The sequence below is a fragment of the Elgaria multicarinata genome, chromosome 5, assembly GCF_023053635.1.
Source record: "Elgaria multicarinata webbii isolate HBS135686 ecotype San Diego chromosome 5, rElgMul1.1.pri, whole genome shotgun sequence".
In the NCBI taxonomy this organism is placed as follows: domain Eukaryota; kingdom Metazoa; phylum Chordata; class Lepidosauria; order Squamata; family Anguidae; genus Elgaria; species Elgaria multicarinata.
This window is the reverse complement of record NC_086175.1, coordinates 91,486,620-91,507,526: the sequence shown is the minus strand read 5'-3', so window position 1 is coordinate 91,507,526 and position 20,907 is coordinate 91,486,620. Positions and strand designations below refer to the sequence as shown.

The following is a 20,907-nucleotide window of genomic DNA, read 5'->3' as shown; positions in this document are numbered from 1 at the left end:
GAAATGCTTTGTGAAGGGATTTGGGCAAAATCCACATTTTCACAAAAATGTATTAGCTCCTTCCACAGCAGGTGCAACCCAGTAAAGCGCTGTATTCCTCTGCTTTTGAAGGGCAAACGGGGGCTGAAGCCACATTGTGTCAGTGTAGGGCAGCCAATGAGTGCAGGCTTGCTCCCCATCCCCTCCTCCCTCACGTGTTCAAGGAAGTACAAAAAACGACTTGCTTAGGAGTAGCTGTTCATGACAAACCCCATACTGGCACTGAATGACTGAGAGCAGCAGCAGCGATGATGATGATGATGATGATGATGATGATGATGATGATAATGATGATGGTAGACACTGCTCTGGTCCTGGCAGCAGCAGTTCTAATAATAATAATAATAATAATAATAATAATAATAATAATAATAATAATAGCTGCTTCTGCTTCTCTTGTATCTTCTTTCCTCTCCTTGCCCCCTGTAGATGTGGCAGTCTGGGGGCGGGAGGGCTGGGAAGGAAAAGAGAAGGAAAGAAAGAAAGAAAGAAAGAAAGAAAGAAAGAAAGAAAGAAAGAAAGATGTTTACAAAGCACTGATCGTTTGCACATTGGGCGGCTCAGTTCGCCCATCCCTACTTCCAAGTAATTATGTCTACCAGCACAACAGAGCGGTTTCAAGGCAACAGGGTTGCCTGACTGCCCCCTCACCACTCCCATACTCAATAAATATTCCAAGCATGAGGCAGCGAATGAGCCCAAGGGCAAAAGTGCAGTTTCAAAACATCAAAGCTGGCTCCCTTTCATTTTCCTAATCCCTCTGCTCCACGCCTGTGCAGTTTCAGAGCATCAGGACTGGCTCCCCTCTATTCTCCTGATCCCTCTGCTCCACAGCTGCACAGTTTCAAAGCATCTAGGATGACTCTCTTCCATTCTCCTGAGCTCTGTGCTCCACAACTGTGCAGTTTCAAAACCCCTGTGTAGATTCCCCCCAGGAGCAGCAAAGTAATATTCTCCAGTCCCGAGGTTTCTGCCAAGTACTGTTGTGCTTGTTGGTGATGGGGTGAGCACGTGAGAATTTACTCAGAAGTAAATCCCACTATGTGTAATGGGAGCTAGTCAATAATTGTGAAATTTTCCCTCCTAAGAAGATGGGTTATTATAGCCTATAATACCATAGTCTACAATACTTTCCCTTGCCAGTGTGCCATGTTCAATTTGCAATTAATCAGTAAATGTTTAAAGTGCCATACAGCTCTTTGCTGGTCTCAGGCATTCCATCCACCCCATCTAGATTTGGGCCTAAAAGACCAAGGAAAAGTGTAGATGCATGGAGGGTAAGTTTTAACCAGCACAGTTTGGAACATAGCAGAAGTCTGTCCTAAAATCAAGCAAGAGGTTAATTAGTTTGCCTTCTATAAAATTTAAATTATGGTATTTATCTAATTATGCACATATATTTGCATATGTGAATTAGCATATGCTAATTTGTGCAAAAATTTCTCCTATGAGCCTGAGCCCCAATTCTTTTAGGTACCTAGCACCATCTCTGATCTTCGTCTTCTCCTACACTGTGCTCGCAACAATCCTATTCCTGTACTCAATAACAACTGTTTTGTCTTACTGAACTTGGAGGGCTTAAACTGCCACACTCTAGCAAAGGTTTTAATAGCACTCTTGTGAGACCATTTGGCCAGCCAGATTTTCCTTCTAGTTTTACTAGTGTTGGCAGAATGGTGAAGGATCATATAGTAAAATGTAAATGTTTATAAACATGAGAGTAATACACAAGATTATTTAAATTAACTTGCAAAATCCCAGATCATTAAATATATAGTGTCTACATTTAACAAAGAGTTCTGGGGCAACTTGACAAGCTAGTAAATTTATGGTGGCACAAGCTTTCGTATGCACTTCGTAAATTGTATGGATTCTGGCCCAAGAAATCTTATGCCTCAATTAATCTGTTATTAATCTTGACAATGTCACAAAATTCTCTTTTTTGGTCGCAACAAAGCAATGTAGCCAAAGTGACCAAACTGCCCTTCTGTGATCAAAGAATTTATTTAAATTAATATTTCATTTATTTAAATTAATATTTTGGATAGATGTATACCATACAATACATAGTAACTTCAGTGGAATTTCCTCTTGTGTGTGCAGAACCACAGCTTGGTTATAACTTATCAAGGAAATATTAAAAATGAAAGCTTAATAATGATAGATGTTGAAGGTAATAATTTCCACCCCATTCAATCTGTTTTGTGTGCTTTGTTTAGCAGCCTTCTCATTATGTTTGATAAGCTTTTAGATGTGGCTTGAAAGTTATTAAAGATGTCACAAGAACTGTGTGATTAATTGTATGGATGTTAAAGAACAGAAAATGTCTCAAATGACTAAAATGCTTTGGGTTCTCTGTTAGGATGCTATTCTCGCAGTATCATATTAGTAAATACAATTACTGGGGAAAGTTGGTATTTTTGTCAGTGGCTAAATATATTATCCTTTTGTGATATATACTCCATTTATTTTTACACACATATTTAGAATATTCAGTAGACAGAAGAATGCTAGATTTCAGATCTATATATTGAGGATTTTTCAACATGTTTTACAGGGTGGAAAAATTCCCATAAGATGGACAGCTCCTGAAGCTATAGCCTACAGGAAGTTCTCTTCAGCAAGTGACGCATGGAGTTATGGGATTGTCATGTGGGAAGTGATGTCATATGGAGAAAGACCATACTGGGAGATGTCCAACCAAGATGTAAGTATTTGCAGGTTACTATTTCCAGCTTGTAATAAATGTAATAAATGAAATAAATAAATAAATAAAATTGTGCTTACTACATTGCTTATTAAACTGAACACATTCTAGGCAAGGCTTTTAGTGTGCCTAGCTTGAAATAACCCTATTATTGTAAATGCGACTGTCAACTTTAGTGACAGTTATTGAGGTCTATGTTAACTCTATGTTGAACCGTGGCCATTATATATGATTGTGCAAGCAAGCATTCACAGAACACTCAGAATGGAAAGTTCGCTCCTTTGTGAGAAAAAAATGGAAAGGCATGTAGCAAAAAGTAAAGTATATTGGAGGCAAATCCCACATTATCCTATGTTTTGATCTGGTTCACACAATGAAACAACCCACGGTTTGTTAACCATGGGTTGTTTGGAACTGCAAGTTTGCTGGTTACTGCCTGCTTGCCTGCTTCTGGTGTGCTAAACAACCCAGAGATGCTCCATCCATAGGTTGTTCTCCAAGTTGTGCCAACCCAGAACTTTGGGTTGTTGAGGGAGAAATGACTTCATAGCCCAAGAACAAACCAGGCTTAGGCTCTTTTATTAAGGATGAACACTTGGAAATAAGCTCCACTGGAACTTATTTTAGGACTGGGGCATGATTCTTGTTTTTAATGTTGTATTAGTAATTTGTTTTAGTATTATTTAGCATTCAGGACAGCTTGCAGTCATATCATCACCTGTAAGGTAGCTTATTTATTGCTTCAACTTTATACATGGAAAACTGTGCCCTCAGGACCTATCACGGGCCATTTAGTAAGACTGTCTTGTGCTTCTATTCCATTTCAAGTCTGAGCCGGGGATACAAGCCACTGGCTCTGCCTTCTTGGCTTTAGTTTTCATGTAGAAATATAAAGCAACATCACCTTGCCTCGTTTCTTCTTCTCTCTCTTCTGTTTAGGTCATTCTGTCTATAGAAGAAGGCTATAGGCTTCCAGCTCCCATGGGCTGCCCAGCTTCTCTCCATCAGCTAATGCTTCATTGCTGGCAAAAGGAGAGAAACCACCGCCCAAAGTTCACTGACATCGTCAGCTTCCTGGACAAATTGATACGCAACCCCAGCTCTCTTCATACACTAGTGGAAGATGTACTTGTGTAAGATCCATCTCAGTGTGCTTTTCTCCCCTGCTGCATGAGAGCCACCAGGCAGCACCATGTTAACTACTAAATTGTTCAAAATGAGGTTTTTCTTATCAAAGTGGACAATTTTCCTAGATTTTTTCCTCTTCATACCTGACATTCTAACTTTCCTTTTTCCATTTTACCTTGTACCTGATACATGAAAGCCAGTTCAGATGAATATATATATATATATATATATATATATATATATATATGTATGTGACAGGCTTTGATTGTTTCTGGAGACTCATTCATGTGGAGAACAGTAATGTAGAATGCACTGTCACCATGGATACAGCTGCAACTCCCTGAAAGCAATTCCTTCAATTAAAGCAACTGAAGAATATGCTAGTGTGATTATGGAAATTGCCACCAGAAATTTCCTTAAGTTAATATAGAGAATTTGTCTAAAACAGATGCAGCAATGGTTACCTTTCAGTTATGTATTTGTTCATTGCCGAAGCATATCCCTCATGTGACATCTAGAATTTAGTATTCCGTCTAGATTCTAGATAGTCACTATATATATTGCAATACTTGGAGGGGGTGGGAGACAAAACAGTGAGCCAAAAGTATTCAGTGAATCTTCTTTTATAGTTACCCCCTATGAGGGATGGACAAATCAGTCAATTTCTAGTCCATATCACTTTTGCTTATTTCTCCTCCAAGTCTATTATGTCCCTTTCCCACATTAATCTGATTTTTTTTTAAATAAAAAATCTGCATGAAAGTATGTATTCAAATAAACATTGTTTAAAAATTCTCGCATAGTACACATTTTAAAAATATATTATTTTACATTTTGGAGCTGAAAACTATGTTAGAACATTTGGAAAGTGCAAACATTGGTGGATAACTAGGTTCTGACCCACACATTAGTCTGGGCTCTGCAGATCAGGTCAGTTAATATTAAGATTCACAAATAAGAAATTACTCAAGTATCCTTATGCCCTAATTGCTATTGAAACTGTGTTTATTCTTTTTATCCTAAGAAAACTGTAGTGGAATGTTCTAAAATAGTGGCAAGCATTTGGCCTGTAATAAAGCGCTCTAATGGTGTTACATGCACATAGTTTTATGAAGATTTACAAATTGGGAGTGGTCCAGTTCTGAATTAATTACGTAGAGAAAGCTTTTGCTTTATTCTATTAGGTTTTAAAAAATTAAACTGGGATTAAAAACTTTAGTTAGAATAGGACTGTGCTCTTAGATTAGAAACTGAACTTCACTGTTTGAAACATCTGATTAGTATAACTTCCAAATAAGGTGCCAGAAAACAAAACAATTAATATGTTAGAGTAAGTTCCTCTTCGTCCTATGTTCATGTGTTTTGTATTTGCATTTGTTTCTGTAGAATGCCAGATTCACCTGGTGAACTTCCAGAATACCCTTTCTTTGTATCAGTCAGTGATTGGCTGGACTCAATAAAAATGGGCCAATACAAAACAAACTTCATGGCAGCAGGGTATACAACTATGGATCTTGTTTCAAGAATGAGTATCGAGTAAGTAGAGTATTTACAATAGGAACCCCAACCTTGTGGGTCCAATGGGCACATTTGGAATTCTGAGAAAGTATCTAGAGTACCATCACAAAATGGCTGCCCTGCATGGGGTGCCCATTTACCAAATGGCTGCTGTGGTGGGCATGGCCGGCATAAAATGCCCGTTTTACAGAAAGACAAACAGATGAGACTAGAAGACAAGTAACTGAATAGACAGCAGGGTTGAGGTCTGTTCCCCAGAACACCAAACCACTCCTTTGAACCTACAGATCTCTCTTTCACAATCACTCCACACTCCTAGCATTCAAGATCCACTCATCCCAGTCATTCATTTCTCTCTCTCTCTCTCCCCACCCCAACACCCTCCCTCCCTCCGTCTCTGAGCTTCTTTAAACAAGCAGTTTATAGCATGATTGTGACTGGCCACTCACGGATGTTCGTGGGACATTTTGATGACAATGTCAGTCTCCTGTGCATCTCCCGCTCCATTCCCCGGTTTTAACAGGAAAAAATAACCCTCAGAAAACCTGACCTTTATGAGATATATCAGTATTTGTCGGGTTTTCCTGCCTTGTACTGCTGAAGTTGTTCTATAAAATGCCCACTAGAGGGCACTGCCCCATTTAACTGTATAGTCCAAGTGGTCCCTGCTCTCTTCCTTGTGTAATTACAGCTTGTTGTAAATTCAGAAGAGAAGCAGGATGCAGAGTAATGGTAAGGGAATGCGATTCCCCACCCACCCCGTCTAAAGGAGCTCTCTCTCTCTCTCTCTCTCTCTCTATTTATTTATTTATTTAATACATTTACATCCTGCCTTTTAATATATATTTTCTTTCAAGACAGCTTACAATAACATATAAATTAAATAATTTATAACAATATTATGAAAACATAAGTCAAACTAAAAACATACTACTATCACAGGGAAATAAAATAGCAGCAGCCAGCTGTAACATTAAAATAGTACACACCCCAATAACCAGAGATCAGAAAATACAGCAACACATAATAACAACAGCCCAAATAAAATCCTCAGAATTATGGGAATTTTCATTGCCTGCTTACAGGCCTATAATGACAGAATCTGTCAAATCTTAAATGGAACCGATTTCCACAAATGTGGGACCATTGCTGAAAATGCCCGATCCCTTGTGCCTGCTAGCATTATTGCTTACACAGGTGAGCACACAAACCAGGCCTCAGAAGTAAATCTCAATATATAGGGAGACTATGTGCACTGAGATATGGGTGAAGCTGTTCTGATCCCAAACTATTTAGAGTTTTAAAACACAGTATCTGCTTCAAATTGGGCTTGCAATGCAACTGGTGTAATTAAAATTGCAATCTCTCTCTCTCACACACACACACACACACACACACACACGCAGTCTAGCCTCATTCTTTCTCCCCTCCACCCCACCGGTTGTGTTACCCCACAACTCCTCTCATTCTTCCTTGCTGCCCTTCAGCAACTCCCCTGGTCACTCTCAGCTGCCATCCAATTTGTCAGATCATTCCTGACTGACTGCCTCTTAGTCCTTCAGGTTGCTCCCTGCTATCTTCCCCAATCCCCTAAACTTACTGGAAGCACCCTTTTCCTTTGTTTTCTTTCATTCTTTTAAAGTGAGTTTTGGCCAGTATCTGGAAAGCAATATAACTGCCCCCAGCTGCCCCACCTTCTGCCTTTCAGAAGAATGGGACCATGTGTGACCCAGAGGCATTATGGGGGAGATAAAGAAGGAGTGTGGGGTGAGTGGAGGGTGGTGCTCTGCCCATGGTAATTTTAAAAAATGATACACAGAGAGAGAGCTTCTCTACATTGAAAAGCACATGCTGCTTTCTGCTTCCATTTTCATTCTGAGATTGCAATCGGATGAATTACACAGGAGGCCATGTGGTTTGAATGGAGTACTTCCTATCTCTGCCTTGAGTTTGAACTTCTATTCAAATCAATAAAACAACACCATCTAGTGTCGGAATTATAGCACAATGGCACTAATACATGGTCATACATGGTCCAATTTGGCGGATTTCCTTTCTGATGCTGATTATCTCTATGTATTGTGACAGTGGGATAAAGGGGTGGGAAGCGCAGGAGACATCCCGCCTGTCAATGATGCCATGAAATCTACCCCCACAAACTTCCGTGAGTGGCCAGTCACAAGCGTGCTATAAATTGCTTATTTAGAGCAGCCCTCCACACACAGGAGGGACAGGGGGTCACAGTAGGCGCCAAGGGAGGTGTCTTGGGGTGCAGTGGTTCCTGTGAGCTCCACATGTCTTACTCTTCATTTATTGAAAAGTAGTAGATTGTTTATATTGTTGGAAAATACTGGTTGGGTGAGGTTTGCCTCTTCTCCTTTGAAATCAGAAATATTTCTTAAGACTTCACTTCTAAGAAAGCTTCAAGCTCTTGTGGCCCAAAGCAGCAGGCATAAATGATCGTTTGTCAGCCAGCAAAGCAGAGGTGTAGCTGCAGCAGCCACACTGCTCAAATACAGCTGTTTGTATGTCTGAGCAATATACTCATCCCAAGCTGTGAGGCAAGTGTTTAATTAGATGTCTGGTCAGTGGTCTCTCCAAGCTTTTATGCAGCTTGGAATTGCAGACACGGTTGATAAATATACGCTTTGCAGATCTTAATCGAATCATGTGGCTATTCAGCTGGATTCTCTGTTGTTTTCCTGACGCTTTTTGGTTTCTCATTTGGGGCTGGATGCAACACTGGATATCCACTAACGAAATGAAAACCACTAGTGGAAGAGATTTCCCTTCCCCTCCACAGCCCCTGTGCCCCCCTCCCAAAATCTGGAGCAAATTTGGGGGGTGAGGAGGAGAGGACTTCTTTTTATGCCAGCAGAAGTCAAAACCGTTGGATCCAACCAATGGATCCAATGGAATTTTAAGATGGTTTTAGGATGTTATTTAGGATGTTTTTAACAATGTATATTATGTTTTAATTCAGTTTTATGTATTTTATCATTTATTGTGGTTCCCCGCCTCGATCAAAATGGAGAGGCGGGTAAGAAATAAATGTATTATTATTATTATTATTATTATTATTATTATTATTTTCAGGCATCAGACAAAACATTTGCTAGATTTTAAGGCTAAGGCTAGCAAACATTGTGAAACAATTTGAATGCTTTTTTCTCTCTCTACCTGCTTCTGCCACTGCAATTCCTAAACTTATCTTTGTCTTACAGTGACATTAGAAGAATTGGTGTTGTACTTATTGGACACCAGAGACGAATAGTGAGCAGTTTACAGACTTTGCGATTACACATGATGCACATACAGGAGAAAGGATTTCATGTATGAAAGTTCTAGAAGCAACTGTGTTTTGTGCCTCAGCATTTCTAAAATGGAAGATACTCTCATTCCTTCTTTCTGCTCTTTCCAGCTTCAAGAACTGCAACTTCCTATTCATACGATAAACACATAATGTTTATGTTAATACTTCCAACGTGGAATTTTTAATCACTCTGCATAGTTCCTTCCTCTATTAACTGCCAATAACAACCTGGCCCACTGCAAGACTGTTGCTACACAATGGTGAATAGCTCGGCATGGATGTTTGACTTTGTATAACAGTAAGAGTATCTGGAAAACTTTCATGGACTTCTTTGAAAGTTAAAGCCTTCATGGCTAGAAGTGGCTACCTTCTTGATGTATTAGAGTTTGATGGTAGATTACAAAAAAAGAAAAGAAAAAGTAATTGACATTACTTTTGATGTTTTGTGACCATTTAGCTTCCAATATAAAATGTGCAATCAAGAAAAAGAGTTTGACATAAATATTTATTTTATTGTTAACTAAATCCCAAATGTATGGGTTGTATTGTTATGTTTCCTTTGTAATGGTTGATTTGCTGGTATGCTGGTATGGAAGTTGTAAGAATTCTTGGTCAAAATGAGCAATGAAAACTTATAGTGAATACTTGTGCTTGTGGACAGGTGGAAGTAGATAACTGGAAAGGGTGATAGGTTATCAAGTTTTCGTGATGCCAAATGTTTTTGTTTGGCTGTCAGATTTCTCCCTATAAAGTTTAGAGTAGGTTTCAAAATTAATTTAAACATTGGCTAGTTTTACTGTTACTAATTTTTTAATCTTCTCTGTATGCCTCAGAAATATCCCCAAAAATATAGTTTGAATCAACATACAATATATGATAGTTGTCAGCTATTCTGCACAATGCACTTGTGCAGGCTTTATAATGATAATTTTATACTTATACTGGAAAATGATAATCATTTGCTATATGTACATAAGGACATTCTTCTTTAATTATAGCAGTTTTATTGTGGCATGCTTACCTTCTGTAGGCCAGCCAATTTGTTTTATTTGGGGGGAAAAGACATTTTTCCAAATATAATTTCACGGAAAATATCAATTTTAGTACAATATTTTTCTCTCGGGGATATTTTCAGTTTTCTCTGCGTTGTTTGTCAAGATTTCCAATCAGTACAAGTGGGAGAGCAATCTAGTGATTGCATTACTTTCAAGTAGGATCGTGTTGTTATTAATTAATAACCAATGGCCAAAAATTAATCAGTACAACTAAAAAAAAATGTGAATCAAGTTAGCGAGAGATTAAATAGTAAGGCCAAGAAATGTCCATTTGAAAGGTAAACCAGGTCGACATACAGGAATTGGAGTAATTGTTCAGGTGGTGCTCATTAACAGCCATTTTAACTGATACTTAGATAAGTTCGTCTTTCCAGTTATAAACTTTAATAGCCATATAATATACCTGAAAGAAAATGCTCTAAAATATATGTACCTCTACAAAACTGTTGGGCTACATCATCCAAACTCTGCATGGGATATATGCTGTGGTGTACCAGAAATGAGCACATCTGCATGCTCTGAAAGCCATGCACAATTACACATATGTCACATGTAGAGACAGCACAACACATTTATGCAGTTATTTAAAACAACCCTATACGCAAGCATTTCTGATTTACACTTAAGGAATGGATATGGGCAGCACCTAAGCAAAGGAGATTTAGGATGTATGAATCATGCCAGAGTCTCACAATTACGGTTTACAGTTAAAGAAGCTGAAAAGGATATATTGTGTGTATGTTTGTGTGTCACACAGACAGACAGGAAGATGATCCCAGAAGGCTGGTCCTTTTGTTGAGTTTCAGTAAACAGTTCTACTTGGCTTGCCATGCAATTGCTATTTTTTTCTTTGTATAACTGAATATCGGTGTAACATGGCTGTAAATCAGACTCCTTTTTTCCTCTCTCTTTAACTCCTTAAGCTCCTTTAAGGGGGAAAAACAGGTTTTCTAAAGATATGGAATGGAATAGATGAGAAGGTTTTTTTACTGCCCATGCATTGAATAGATGCTAATGTTTTGAGTATCCTTTTGAAAATTTAGAATTCAAGCCAACAGGTTTAAGCTAACTTCATGCATGCAAGCACTCCCAGACAGCGTGTCAGTCTTGTTTGTGGGATTAGAGGAAACATTCTTTGCTTCATGTATTTTAAAATTGTTTATGAAACATTCCCTATTATGGAAAAGCAGCCATACAAACTGTAATTTTTTGTAGTTCAGCCTCATGTATAAAAGAAGTCTTTCCTTTTCTGTTTGGCTTTTCCACTTGCCTGCCATTTTGGTGCCCATTCTTATGCCTGTCTAATAGGTTTGCCCACAATCTTTTGAAGATCTGTTGAATATTGTGACTGTGGATTAGTTCACACAAACAAGACGTCATGTGCTGGCCACTTTTAAAATCAACTGTGGAGAGGTATCTCTTTGCAATACAATACTAGCGTGCAGCTGTTCACCAAACAGATCACCCAGGACACAGCAACCCTTTTAATAGCATCCATGGAGGAAGCAGCTGCACACGAGTCACTGGCTAGGTGGAGTGGTCTCCACATGGCTGGTTTTAAAATGACCAGCAAATGACTGTTTGGTTGGGGAAATCTCCTTGGACATTAGTGATGTACCAAAACCAACTGCCAGGAGAATCATTTACAAAGACACAAAACCCTTTGCTTAACAAACAAACAAATGATTTTGACATGACTTGATAACATAATAAAAAGTAGATGCCTCTTAACATGACAGATGCTCCTAAAATAGTTGTTTTTTGTAATTTAGTAGCACCTCTAGAAATACATAGCTACTTCTGAGTTTAGTGGGTCATGCTTGGCATTTAACAGGAATTTTTGCAGGTGGGCCATGCAACAAGAGCTTCCCCATTTCCCCTGCGCATCAGAAGCAGCGCCAGATGAGTGCAGATGTGGTTGTACATTTAGCTGGGCAGCACATCTTTGGCAACATCTGAAGCTGCTCAGCAGAGTGTCCTTACTTTCAAGCAAATACGTTTAAGACTGAGGTGCATATATATTAATGAGGGACTAGAAACTCATTATTTATCAAATGAGTATCTGCAAATCACTCAGCTTTTATTAAAACTGTATGGCCAAGCCCTTCCTCAAATGGACACATCTGTACCTTTCCATTCATATTGAAAAGATGCATGTTGTGTATTCATTAATCTAGTTACAGTATATGAATAATTTGTTTCCAGATTTATCACTCTATGAAAATATATATATTTTCAATAGAAAAGGATAGAAAAAAATCACAGTATAAACATTTATTAAATATATTTTTATAATAATAGGCATATGAAGAAAGGATTGAATTCTTTTAGTGACTTATCTTGGTTAAAAATCTTCTCCTGGATTTTGTTGCTATCTATGAATGGATTTTGGATTTGTTTGTTTGTTTTCCCTTTTGTTTTATGGTATAGATTTCTTAGCAGTCTTAAAATATTATTTCCAAGTTTTAGAAGCTGCATTTTGGATGGGCATTTTCTATATTTGTTTTGTGATGGGAACTAAAACTACAAAGTATAAATGCAAATTAATGTGCACATTTCCACAAAATTATATATGTGGATCTTAAATATATGTAAAACTGTTTCCCTCTTCCACGCAAACAGGTTCACTGTTCATTCAGCTGAAAACTAAGATTTTGCACTTATTTAGAATTAAATTGAATAGATATACCAATGTTTCATGGAATATATAGACTCAAAAGACTAGTCAATAATTCTTGTCAAAATACACTGAAAATGGGGATATGACAGGGGTCAATTTAAAAAATTGGAATAAATTGTGAGTATAGTGCATTGTATGTTATGCATCATGATGGACTTAAACATGGCTTAAAGTCATGATACATCAGTTCACGGAGCCAGATTTTTTACCCTAATCAAATCCCTGTATATATTCTAATGTGTATATGGAGCTCCTGCAGGAGCAGATTTCTATATTACATTCATTTTATTTATTTTATTGCTTCCATCTCTGTTGAAGGGAATAGAGAATCCTTTGGGGGAGCTGAAGCTAGATGTCTACACCAATAAGAAATCATTGGGTTAGGGAGATCGTCTCCACAAAGGACAAAGTTGGTGTCATGGAAATTATTGTATGCTTTATTCTCCTTTAACTTGGAGATGCATAGTTAATCCTGATTTAAAACCCTTTAGTACTATTCGAGGGAGTCTTTATCTGAAGCAAAAATTGTCTTTGAAGACCTTTTAGAAACAACAACAACAACAACAACTATGGAGTGACATTTTCTCCACTCTTTCTTAGAAGATTACCAAAATATTTTAAAACATGGGATAAAATCTTTTTCAGTATGGAGTCCCAATAGGGCTTAACAGAGTTCTGGTGCATCCCCACCAAATACAGATGCAAGCAGCATGATAGATATGTATGCATCTTCAGTTTCACCCTCTCCACATTATCAAACTTGGGTAACTTCATTTAATGAAGTTGGTGGCTAATGGGGTTAAGAGAGACATGCAGTTAATTTCCTTTCCTTGACTGCCCTGATGTACTGTCTGCATGTGAACCTATGCATGCACCATGATAGCAGATGGAAATCGGGTCCCTCTAGAGCCCTATAGGGATCTTTTCGTGCATGCGTACTGCACCTCCACTGGGAAAGTTTGTGCCCATTTTTCCTTAGTGTTCTAATATAAAGGCCATAGTTAAGTGTCCTTCAGCCCATCGGTATCACTGGGTTTAAGTAGGCTTAGATTTGTCTTAAACCTGTTTTAGAGGAGGAGCTATAGTTCAGTGGTAATCTATGTGCATTGCATGGAGAGGGTCCCAGGTTTAATCTCTGGCATCTCCAGTAAAAAGGATAAGATTGTAGATGAGGTGAAAGACTCTTCCTAAGACCCTGAAGCACCACTGCCAGTTATTGTAAACAATACTGGGCTGGAAGATTCCAATATTATGGAGAAAGTGGATAGGGAAACATTTTTTTCTCTCTGTCTCATAATACTAGAACCTGGGGGTCATGCCATGAAACTGAGTGGTGGACACATAAAAGTAAGTATTTCTTCCTTTTATCAGTCCTGAATTCAATAGTTAAACTGTGGGATTTGTTATCACAAGATGTAGTGATGGCCACCAACTTAGGGCTGGCTTTAATGGGGGCATCAGACAGATAATGCTATCAATGCTAATATAATGTTAATAGCATTAATATAATAGCATTAATAGCATTAATATAATGCTATTAATGCTTTCAATAGCTACTAGTCATGATATATATTATCTCCAGTGTCAGAGGAAGTGTATCTCTATATGCCTGTTTCTGGGGAACGTAAGTGAGAGGATGCATAGTTAAACAGTGCATAGTTAAACTATGGAATTCATGTACCACAAGTAGTGATGTCCACAAATTTGGATGGCTTTAAAGGGGGATTAGATAAATTCATGGAGGATGGGCTATCAATGGCTACTAGTCAAGGTGCCTGTATATTACTTCCAGTGTCAGAAGAAGTAGGACTCTGTGTGCCTGTTTCTGAGGAACACAAGTGGGAAGGTGCTATTGCACTTGAGTCTTACTTGTGGGCATCCCACTGGCATCTGCTTGGCCACTGTGGGAACAGAATGCTGGACCAGATGGACCTTTGGTTTGATTCAGCATGGCTTTTCCAAACAGCGATAATATGGAGATGTGGTGAACGTTTTTTTTTATCATGACTAAAGATCTTCCCAGTTCTACTTTTTATAGTCCCATTTGAGGGCCACTTGCCATGTTACGTTTAGCATAAGTACTAAAAGTTGTGCCTCATAACCATTTGCAATAGAAGATGTGTGGAGAATTCTATAAGAGAAGCTAAACCTTGCATCTATAGATGTATGTACACCTTGTAGCCTTTAAAAGTTTCTCACTGATATACAAATGATAAAGTGCCCTACATTTTGTACACACGTACATAGATCAGATTTAGCTGTGGTAACTTAAGTATTAACTCAGCATCTCATTTCTGCAAAGTGTAGCAGAATTGGCCAGCTCTGACTCCCATGAGAGAATTCCACATTCACTTCACTCCAACCCCAACTACAAGGAAAAACTGGTTCAAAGTGAATGCAGGCTTCTCTTTTATCTTAATGGGGCTGACTTTCACTCCTATTCCCAGATGTATACCATCTTCCATTGTACCCTTTTTTGCACATGGAATCAGATCAAAATGAATGATCAAATGTGAAAACCTTGCTGGATCAGGGTGAATGGATTTAGGAGAATGTTCGTGTATTGAATAATTCAAACAATTCTCAAAAGGGGGTGACTGTGTTTTTAAGGCCACACACACACTCCCATTGTTGAACTCGCCACTGCAGCACTGGTGAATTGCCACCAAATTTTGGTGGTGCAGTGGCAAAAAAAAACCCAACACCCACATTTCTGCTTTAAATCAAAGTGCTCTATGAATATGTACCTTGTTTTAAAGGTAAATTACCATTAAAACAAGACACGTGCTCACTGCTTGCCTTGTTTTAAAGGGGAAATGTGGCTTTTTGCTGCTGAAAAAAATGCACTGCTGCATTTTGGGGGATGTCGGGGACCACAAAATAGGCCATGGGGGCTGCATGCAGCCCACAGGCCGTATATTGCCCACCCCAGGCTTAAGGCAATGATCCAAAATGCTTATTCCACAGAAGTTATGGAAAATTAGTATATATTTCAATATATATACTGACATGTATATCTTCAAAATCACTTCGTATATTTTGATTAACAGCAATGATCTGCCTTGTTACCTTAAAATGCAACCTCAAGATTTTTTTTATTATTCTTTTTTAAGAAAAGAAAATAACTAAACTCATCTACTGGCCTGCCACCCAATAATGGCTCTCTTTCTTGTTTTCAGGTGCTGAATCATACTAACTATATTAAAAGAGCATTAAAACTGGTTTCCTTTCACTATAATTTCATTTATATACAAGTGCTACCAAAATGTTATTGAATCACGAATAGGTGAGACCCACACGAGAAACTATATAATGAGAGAAACAGGCAATAACAGCAGCAAAATATAGCAGTTTATTTTAAAGTATTCTCAGTTGATGTCTGATAGGTACCTTGCCTTTTACCCTTCACAAAGGATACTGTTAAAATACAGAAAAACAAGATACATTAAACATTAGAATTGCATTACCAGGTAAAAGCCAATAATGTAGGCATGTCTTTAAATAAATTATACTAAATACTAGGGAACTTACAAAGCTTCCTTTAATATTAAAGTACTAATCTATTTGAACAATAGTAGATATCTTTATTTTAATAGGTTCTGCATCACCTTCTCTGAGCCTTCTTATTTGGGCTTCTGTTATTCAAACAGGCATATACCATCCAACTTTTCATAAATGTATGGAGAGACTTTTTTAATGAAGCAAAACTCAGGATGTTGGAAGATTTATAATAAAAAAAATCAATCCACAATCATAATAAGATTCTTATGCTACCTTTTTTGTTGTTGTGTCCCAGATTTTTATCTTTTGTTATATTTACCCAAACGGAAAGTCACCTCTGAATCCTTTGTTCCTATTTCCTGTACAACTCCAAAATCTGAATTGTAACGAGATCCTTGCCGTGAACAGAAGTTGCGAAGTCACTCCTGCTTTTACTCTTACCACTACTTATTTGTAGTGTGTGAAACTACCCATTGTGGCGGTTGCTTTCAGTCTTAGAAGTGGATACAGTGCAAACAGGTCTATGTAAGAGTTGATCAGGAATGTTGGATTGGAGGAAAGGCATCAGGACCACGGGTAGAGCACGGGGAGCTTCCTCCAAGGCAGTGTCAGAAAACCAGTAGCCACAAGGGTTGCCCCAGAATTCATCAGGAGCCTACTCAGCTTTGAAATACTTCTCAAAGAGTATGTGTTGCTCAAGCCCCACTTCCCTAGGAAAGGATAGCTCTAGCAGTGCTAGTAAGCGTCCTGGTATGCTCATTGCTGCTTGGTATGATGTGGCAATGAAAGCAGGATGCTGTTGACTACAATGTATTTTGCTGACATGCTGAAAGGGAAGCAATCCAAGGGACTGAAGATGGGTGGGATGAAGCCTCCAAGAATGATTCTGAACTGTCTTCAGTAGAAGCTCATAGAACTGTGTTCTTTAATGAGTGTTTCCCAGGATGGTACAGGGATGATGTTCTCAGGCTCTCACTTCAAAGAGGAACTTCTGTAGCCCGGGTCCGGGTCCTGGGCCATGGGCTCCAAAAGCTAATGTCTAAATGTAAATGTCATTGCAGAACTATATTAGATGTGCCTAGCTCTAAGAGAAGGGAAAATAAGTATGACCCTGTTCAGAAGACATACTATACTACGGTGGTTAAGCATTTTGAGCTAACTATTATGGCTTAGTGTGTCATGTGAGCCATTCCTGACTATGGGCAACTACATAACCACAGTTTAAACACACCAACCATTCGCTGCAATAGGGTTAGTGCCCTAACTATAGCTTAGCATGTTGTCTGAATAGGCCCAAAGTCAGCTCCAAGGCTGGCATCCCTTTTTCCTCATCGGGGGTGATGTGTGGATCCAAGGGATGTGTTGATCAACTCCAAGACACCCCTTCCCCCCTCCTCCAATGGCGGAGGAGCAAATGCAGTAGAGTTTTCTGACACTGCCTCTGAAATCAAAGTTTTGCAAGCCATCAGTGGCCTCAGCACCTACCTATGCTTCCATATCATTTTTGAAAACATTTTTCTGTTGCTTCCTTTACCTTAAAGGCAGGATGGAGATATAGATAGATAGATATATAAATATCTGCAGCAATTAACAAAGACAAAAGGGAACAATTTCACCTTGATCTAGCAATTTGCTCTGGGCTCAAGAACTCTAATGCGGAAGCTCCCCATTTGGAAGAGCTTTACACTCATTACAAAGGAGGAAACCCACACATGCAGAGCTTCTCATGTCCAATATCCATCAATTGGAATGTGGCTATTTCCCCCCACCCCTTTACATGTCCCTGAGAACATATAAGGATCTCTAAACTTAAAGCTATGCCCATCACCAATTATCAGTATGTATACGTGTGGGTCTTACTACCAAATGCAAATTAGAACTATGATATTTGAAAACAAGGGCTTGTTGTCCATTTTTGTATCTAGGGACTACCCCATTGCTTACAGTTATTTTTCCCCATTTACATTTCATTTTCACTTCCTTTCTTCTTCTTCTTTTGGTTAACTTGTAATAATAAGGCAGGAGTAATTGCTTAAAATATAGCTTAAGTATTGATCTGCAATCCCAAGGGAAAATACTGTCATTTTCCAACATTAAATTAGAAATGAAGTAATCCACATTTACTTGAGAGGTGTTCTTATTTTCCTCATTTGCAATCTACTACTATGATAATATGATGTTCCATGTAAATTTTCATGTGCTGGCATGCCTATAAGTTAGTAGTGTAATAAAATGCTCAGCTCTCATAACTAGGGCGTTTTAAGGTGAATTGCATTCATATGCCATCTATTTGCGGAAAGAATATGGGGTTTGGCAAAGCTACATGCTGAGCAACATAATAAGATATTTGTACAAAGTACAAGTTACTGATGATTATTGTATTTTATTTTTCTATGATTTCCTAAGAGGCATTATCAGGTCTTACAGATGGAGTAAGCCTGTTTACTAAGATATTTATTAGCAAATAAAAGTACAGTACTGGTGGTTATTTCTGAGTTGAAGCTTTTTTTTCCTGTTTCACCTAAATCTTGCAATGGATGGTATAAATATGATAAGAAGAAACTAGTTATTTTTATTAAACCAAGCATACATTTAAGGATTGCAGGAACCAAAATAATCCCCAAATACAACATTTTAGGACCAGATGCCAAAGTACATTCTCATGGAACAGCAAATATATTCTCTTTAAAAGCAGCCATGTTGGATCAAAGGAGACCCATTTCTCCGTTGGTTTATGATCTCATCTGTCTCACTTAACAGATGAGAGAATGTGAACAAAAAAGTCAGGAGTGCTCACTGCCTGTTGTCCTTGTACTGCTGGCTTAAAGGAGAATAAGCAGTGCTTGGGGGCGGGGTGTGGAGTCTGTTTCCCCCTTTGACTTTTATCTTGTGAAATAAAGGTGAGAACCTTCCCTTTTCTCTAGCTACTTTTAAGAAAGGGAAGAGAAGTTGTAAATGTGGCAGAGACCGAGGCTGCAGTCCTAGGTATTCTCATTAGGAAATGTTACAACGAAGCTTTATGGGGTTTCTTCCTTCCAAGCAAAACTGTTCCAAATGTAACTTTAAAATTCACATACTGGCTAGTTATGATCTTCCTGAATTGACAGAACATCTGCCACAAGGAAATTAAAGAGCAAATATTTTCAAGTCAGAATCTTAACAGACTCAGTTTGCATTATGAATCTTGTGTCTAGGGGCTCATCTACACCAAGCAGGATATTCCACTATGAAAGTGGTATGAAATTGGTATATAAAAGCCAGGAGCCACACTACTGCTTTATAGCAGTATTGAAGTGCACTGACAACTGTTGGGGCCCATTGACATATACCATATACCGCTTTCATGCCACTTTCATAGTGCTATATCCTGCTTGGTGTAGATGTGACATGGGCCCCAACAGTTGTCAGTGCACTTCAATGCCACTATAAAGCAGTAGTATAGATCCTGCAGTGCACTTCAATTCCTCTATAAGGCAGTAGTGTGACTCCTGCCTTTTATATACCACTTTCATGGTGGTATATCCTGCTTGGTGTAGATGAGCCCAAGCAGTAATTATATGAGATTGCACCTGTTTGCTAGTATGTTTAATTCTGCGCTTCTTCTGCCTCTATAAAAAGGAAACTCCCATTTCCAGGCATGAAGATCATTCAAGCATGTACCAGAAGACAATGTTTGATAGGCTTTTTGGCATTTCCTAATATATTTACATTCCAATATATTTACAGTGCTCTATAGGTTTAATGTGGGTTCCCTAGAATCAGAGCAGATTGCCCATAATTGTTTTGGTGGAAATACAAAGCCCACCACACATGGCAGTGTGCTTCGGACCATAGTTGTTGTTTTCAAACTGCCTATATACAAATGCAGAAATACCACAACAGTCTGGTGAGACCCCCCCTAGGTTTCCTTACAGACAGCAAAGGCCCCTGGATTCTTGTAGGTGAGAACTAGGAGCAGTATAAAATGTCAAGGGGGAAAAGAGAACAGGGAGGGAGCCAGCCACTGTTGAACTGGTGGAATTTCTATTAATTGTTGAAAGACTACTGAGAGAAATTATTCTATAGCAGTGAAGTCACAAACATGCTAGTAGTATTCCTGATTAGCAGATAGCAAAAGGATGCAAAATCACGCATACGTTCATACACAAGTATACACATCATTCATATATTACCTCTGAAGAGTAACTCTTTGTTGTATTTGCCACAAGTGACTAATGTGGCTACCCCTTTGGAAACTGGGTTAACGTTAAATGCCATTTCTAATCTCCTCAGGGCTGAAGTGAGAGCTACTCCATAGAAATCCGTAGTGAAATTCAGAATTTTAGCATAGTTGTGATAGGACAGTGTCTTTCCCCCACATCCCCTGCCCCCATACAAAAGGTAGCAGGAAAAACAGGAGTCCTGCTGTTTTTAAATCAGTCTCATTTAATGTGGATCTTTAAAAAAAAAATTGCCCATTATTCCAATGCTGCATACTCGGGGCCACATAGCCCGCTGTTAAATGCGGCTGCAATTGACTTGGACCCCGTCTCCTTACAAATGACCCCTCAGATTACAGCAAAGGTTAATCGTTTTATATCCTCCCCCCACCCCGTCGCAGCCCAAATCAACTGATTGCGGAAGGCTCGTCGTTCCTTGACTTGCATTCAGAGGCGCTGTGCTTTTAAATGATTAAAACTCATTTTAAAAACAAATCCCATGAACTAAGCCTCAAGACAGAAAACGCTTCGTACCTTTGCTCCTGCCTTTGGTTGGCAGCAGCAAAGGACACGACGCCACTCAGCGCTATACTAAACTCCTGGATTTCTCCATTGTTCAGTATTGGCAGCTCCCACTTCCGCCTTGGTGGAAGTAGAGAAAAAAAGTCCAATGTAAGGAATTTGTGAGTCTGTCTACAGTCATTCACCACTCTTTACCCCCGCCATGCTCGCGGCAATAGCGACCCCTTGCAGTGGAGGACTGTCGG

General features: G+C 38.8%; 1 protein-coding gene across 3 annotated transcripts in view; it reads left to right on the top strand.

Annotated features, from left to right (window-relative positions):
• EPHA6 (EPH receptor A6) overlaps positions 1-9,520 on the top strand; it is a 506,479-nt gene extending 496,959 nt beyond the window's left edge. For all 3 annotated transcript variants that reach the window (XM_063126817.1, XM_063126816.1, XM_063126818.1), the window contains 4 exons: positions 2,597-2,746; positions 3,686-3,879; positions 5,261-5,410; positions 8,617-9,520. In XM_063126817.1, coding sequence (XP_062982887.1) covers positions 2,597-2,746; positions 3,686-3,879; positions 5,261-5,410; positions 8,617-8,731 — 609 coding nt within the window. In that variant the 3' untranslated portion in view covers positions 8,732-9,520. The remainder of the gene's footprint in view (positions 1-2,596; positions 2,747-3,685; positions 3,880-5,260; positions 5,411-8,616) is intronic.
• The last annotated feature ends 11,387 nt before the right edge of the window (positions 9,521-20,907 follow it).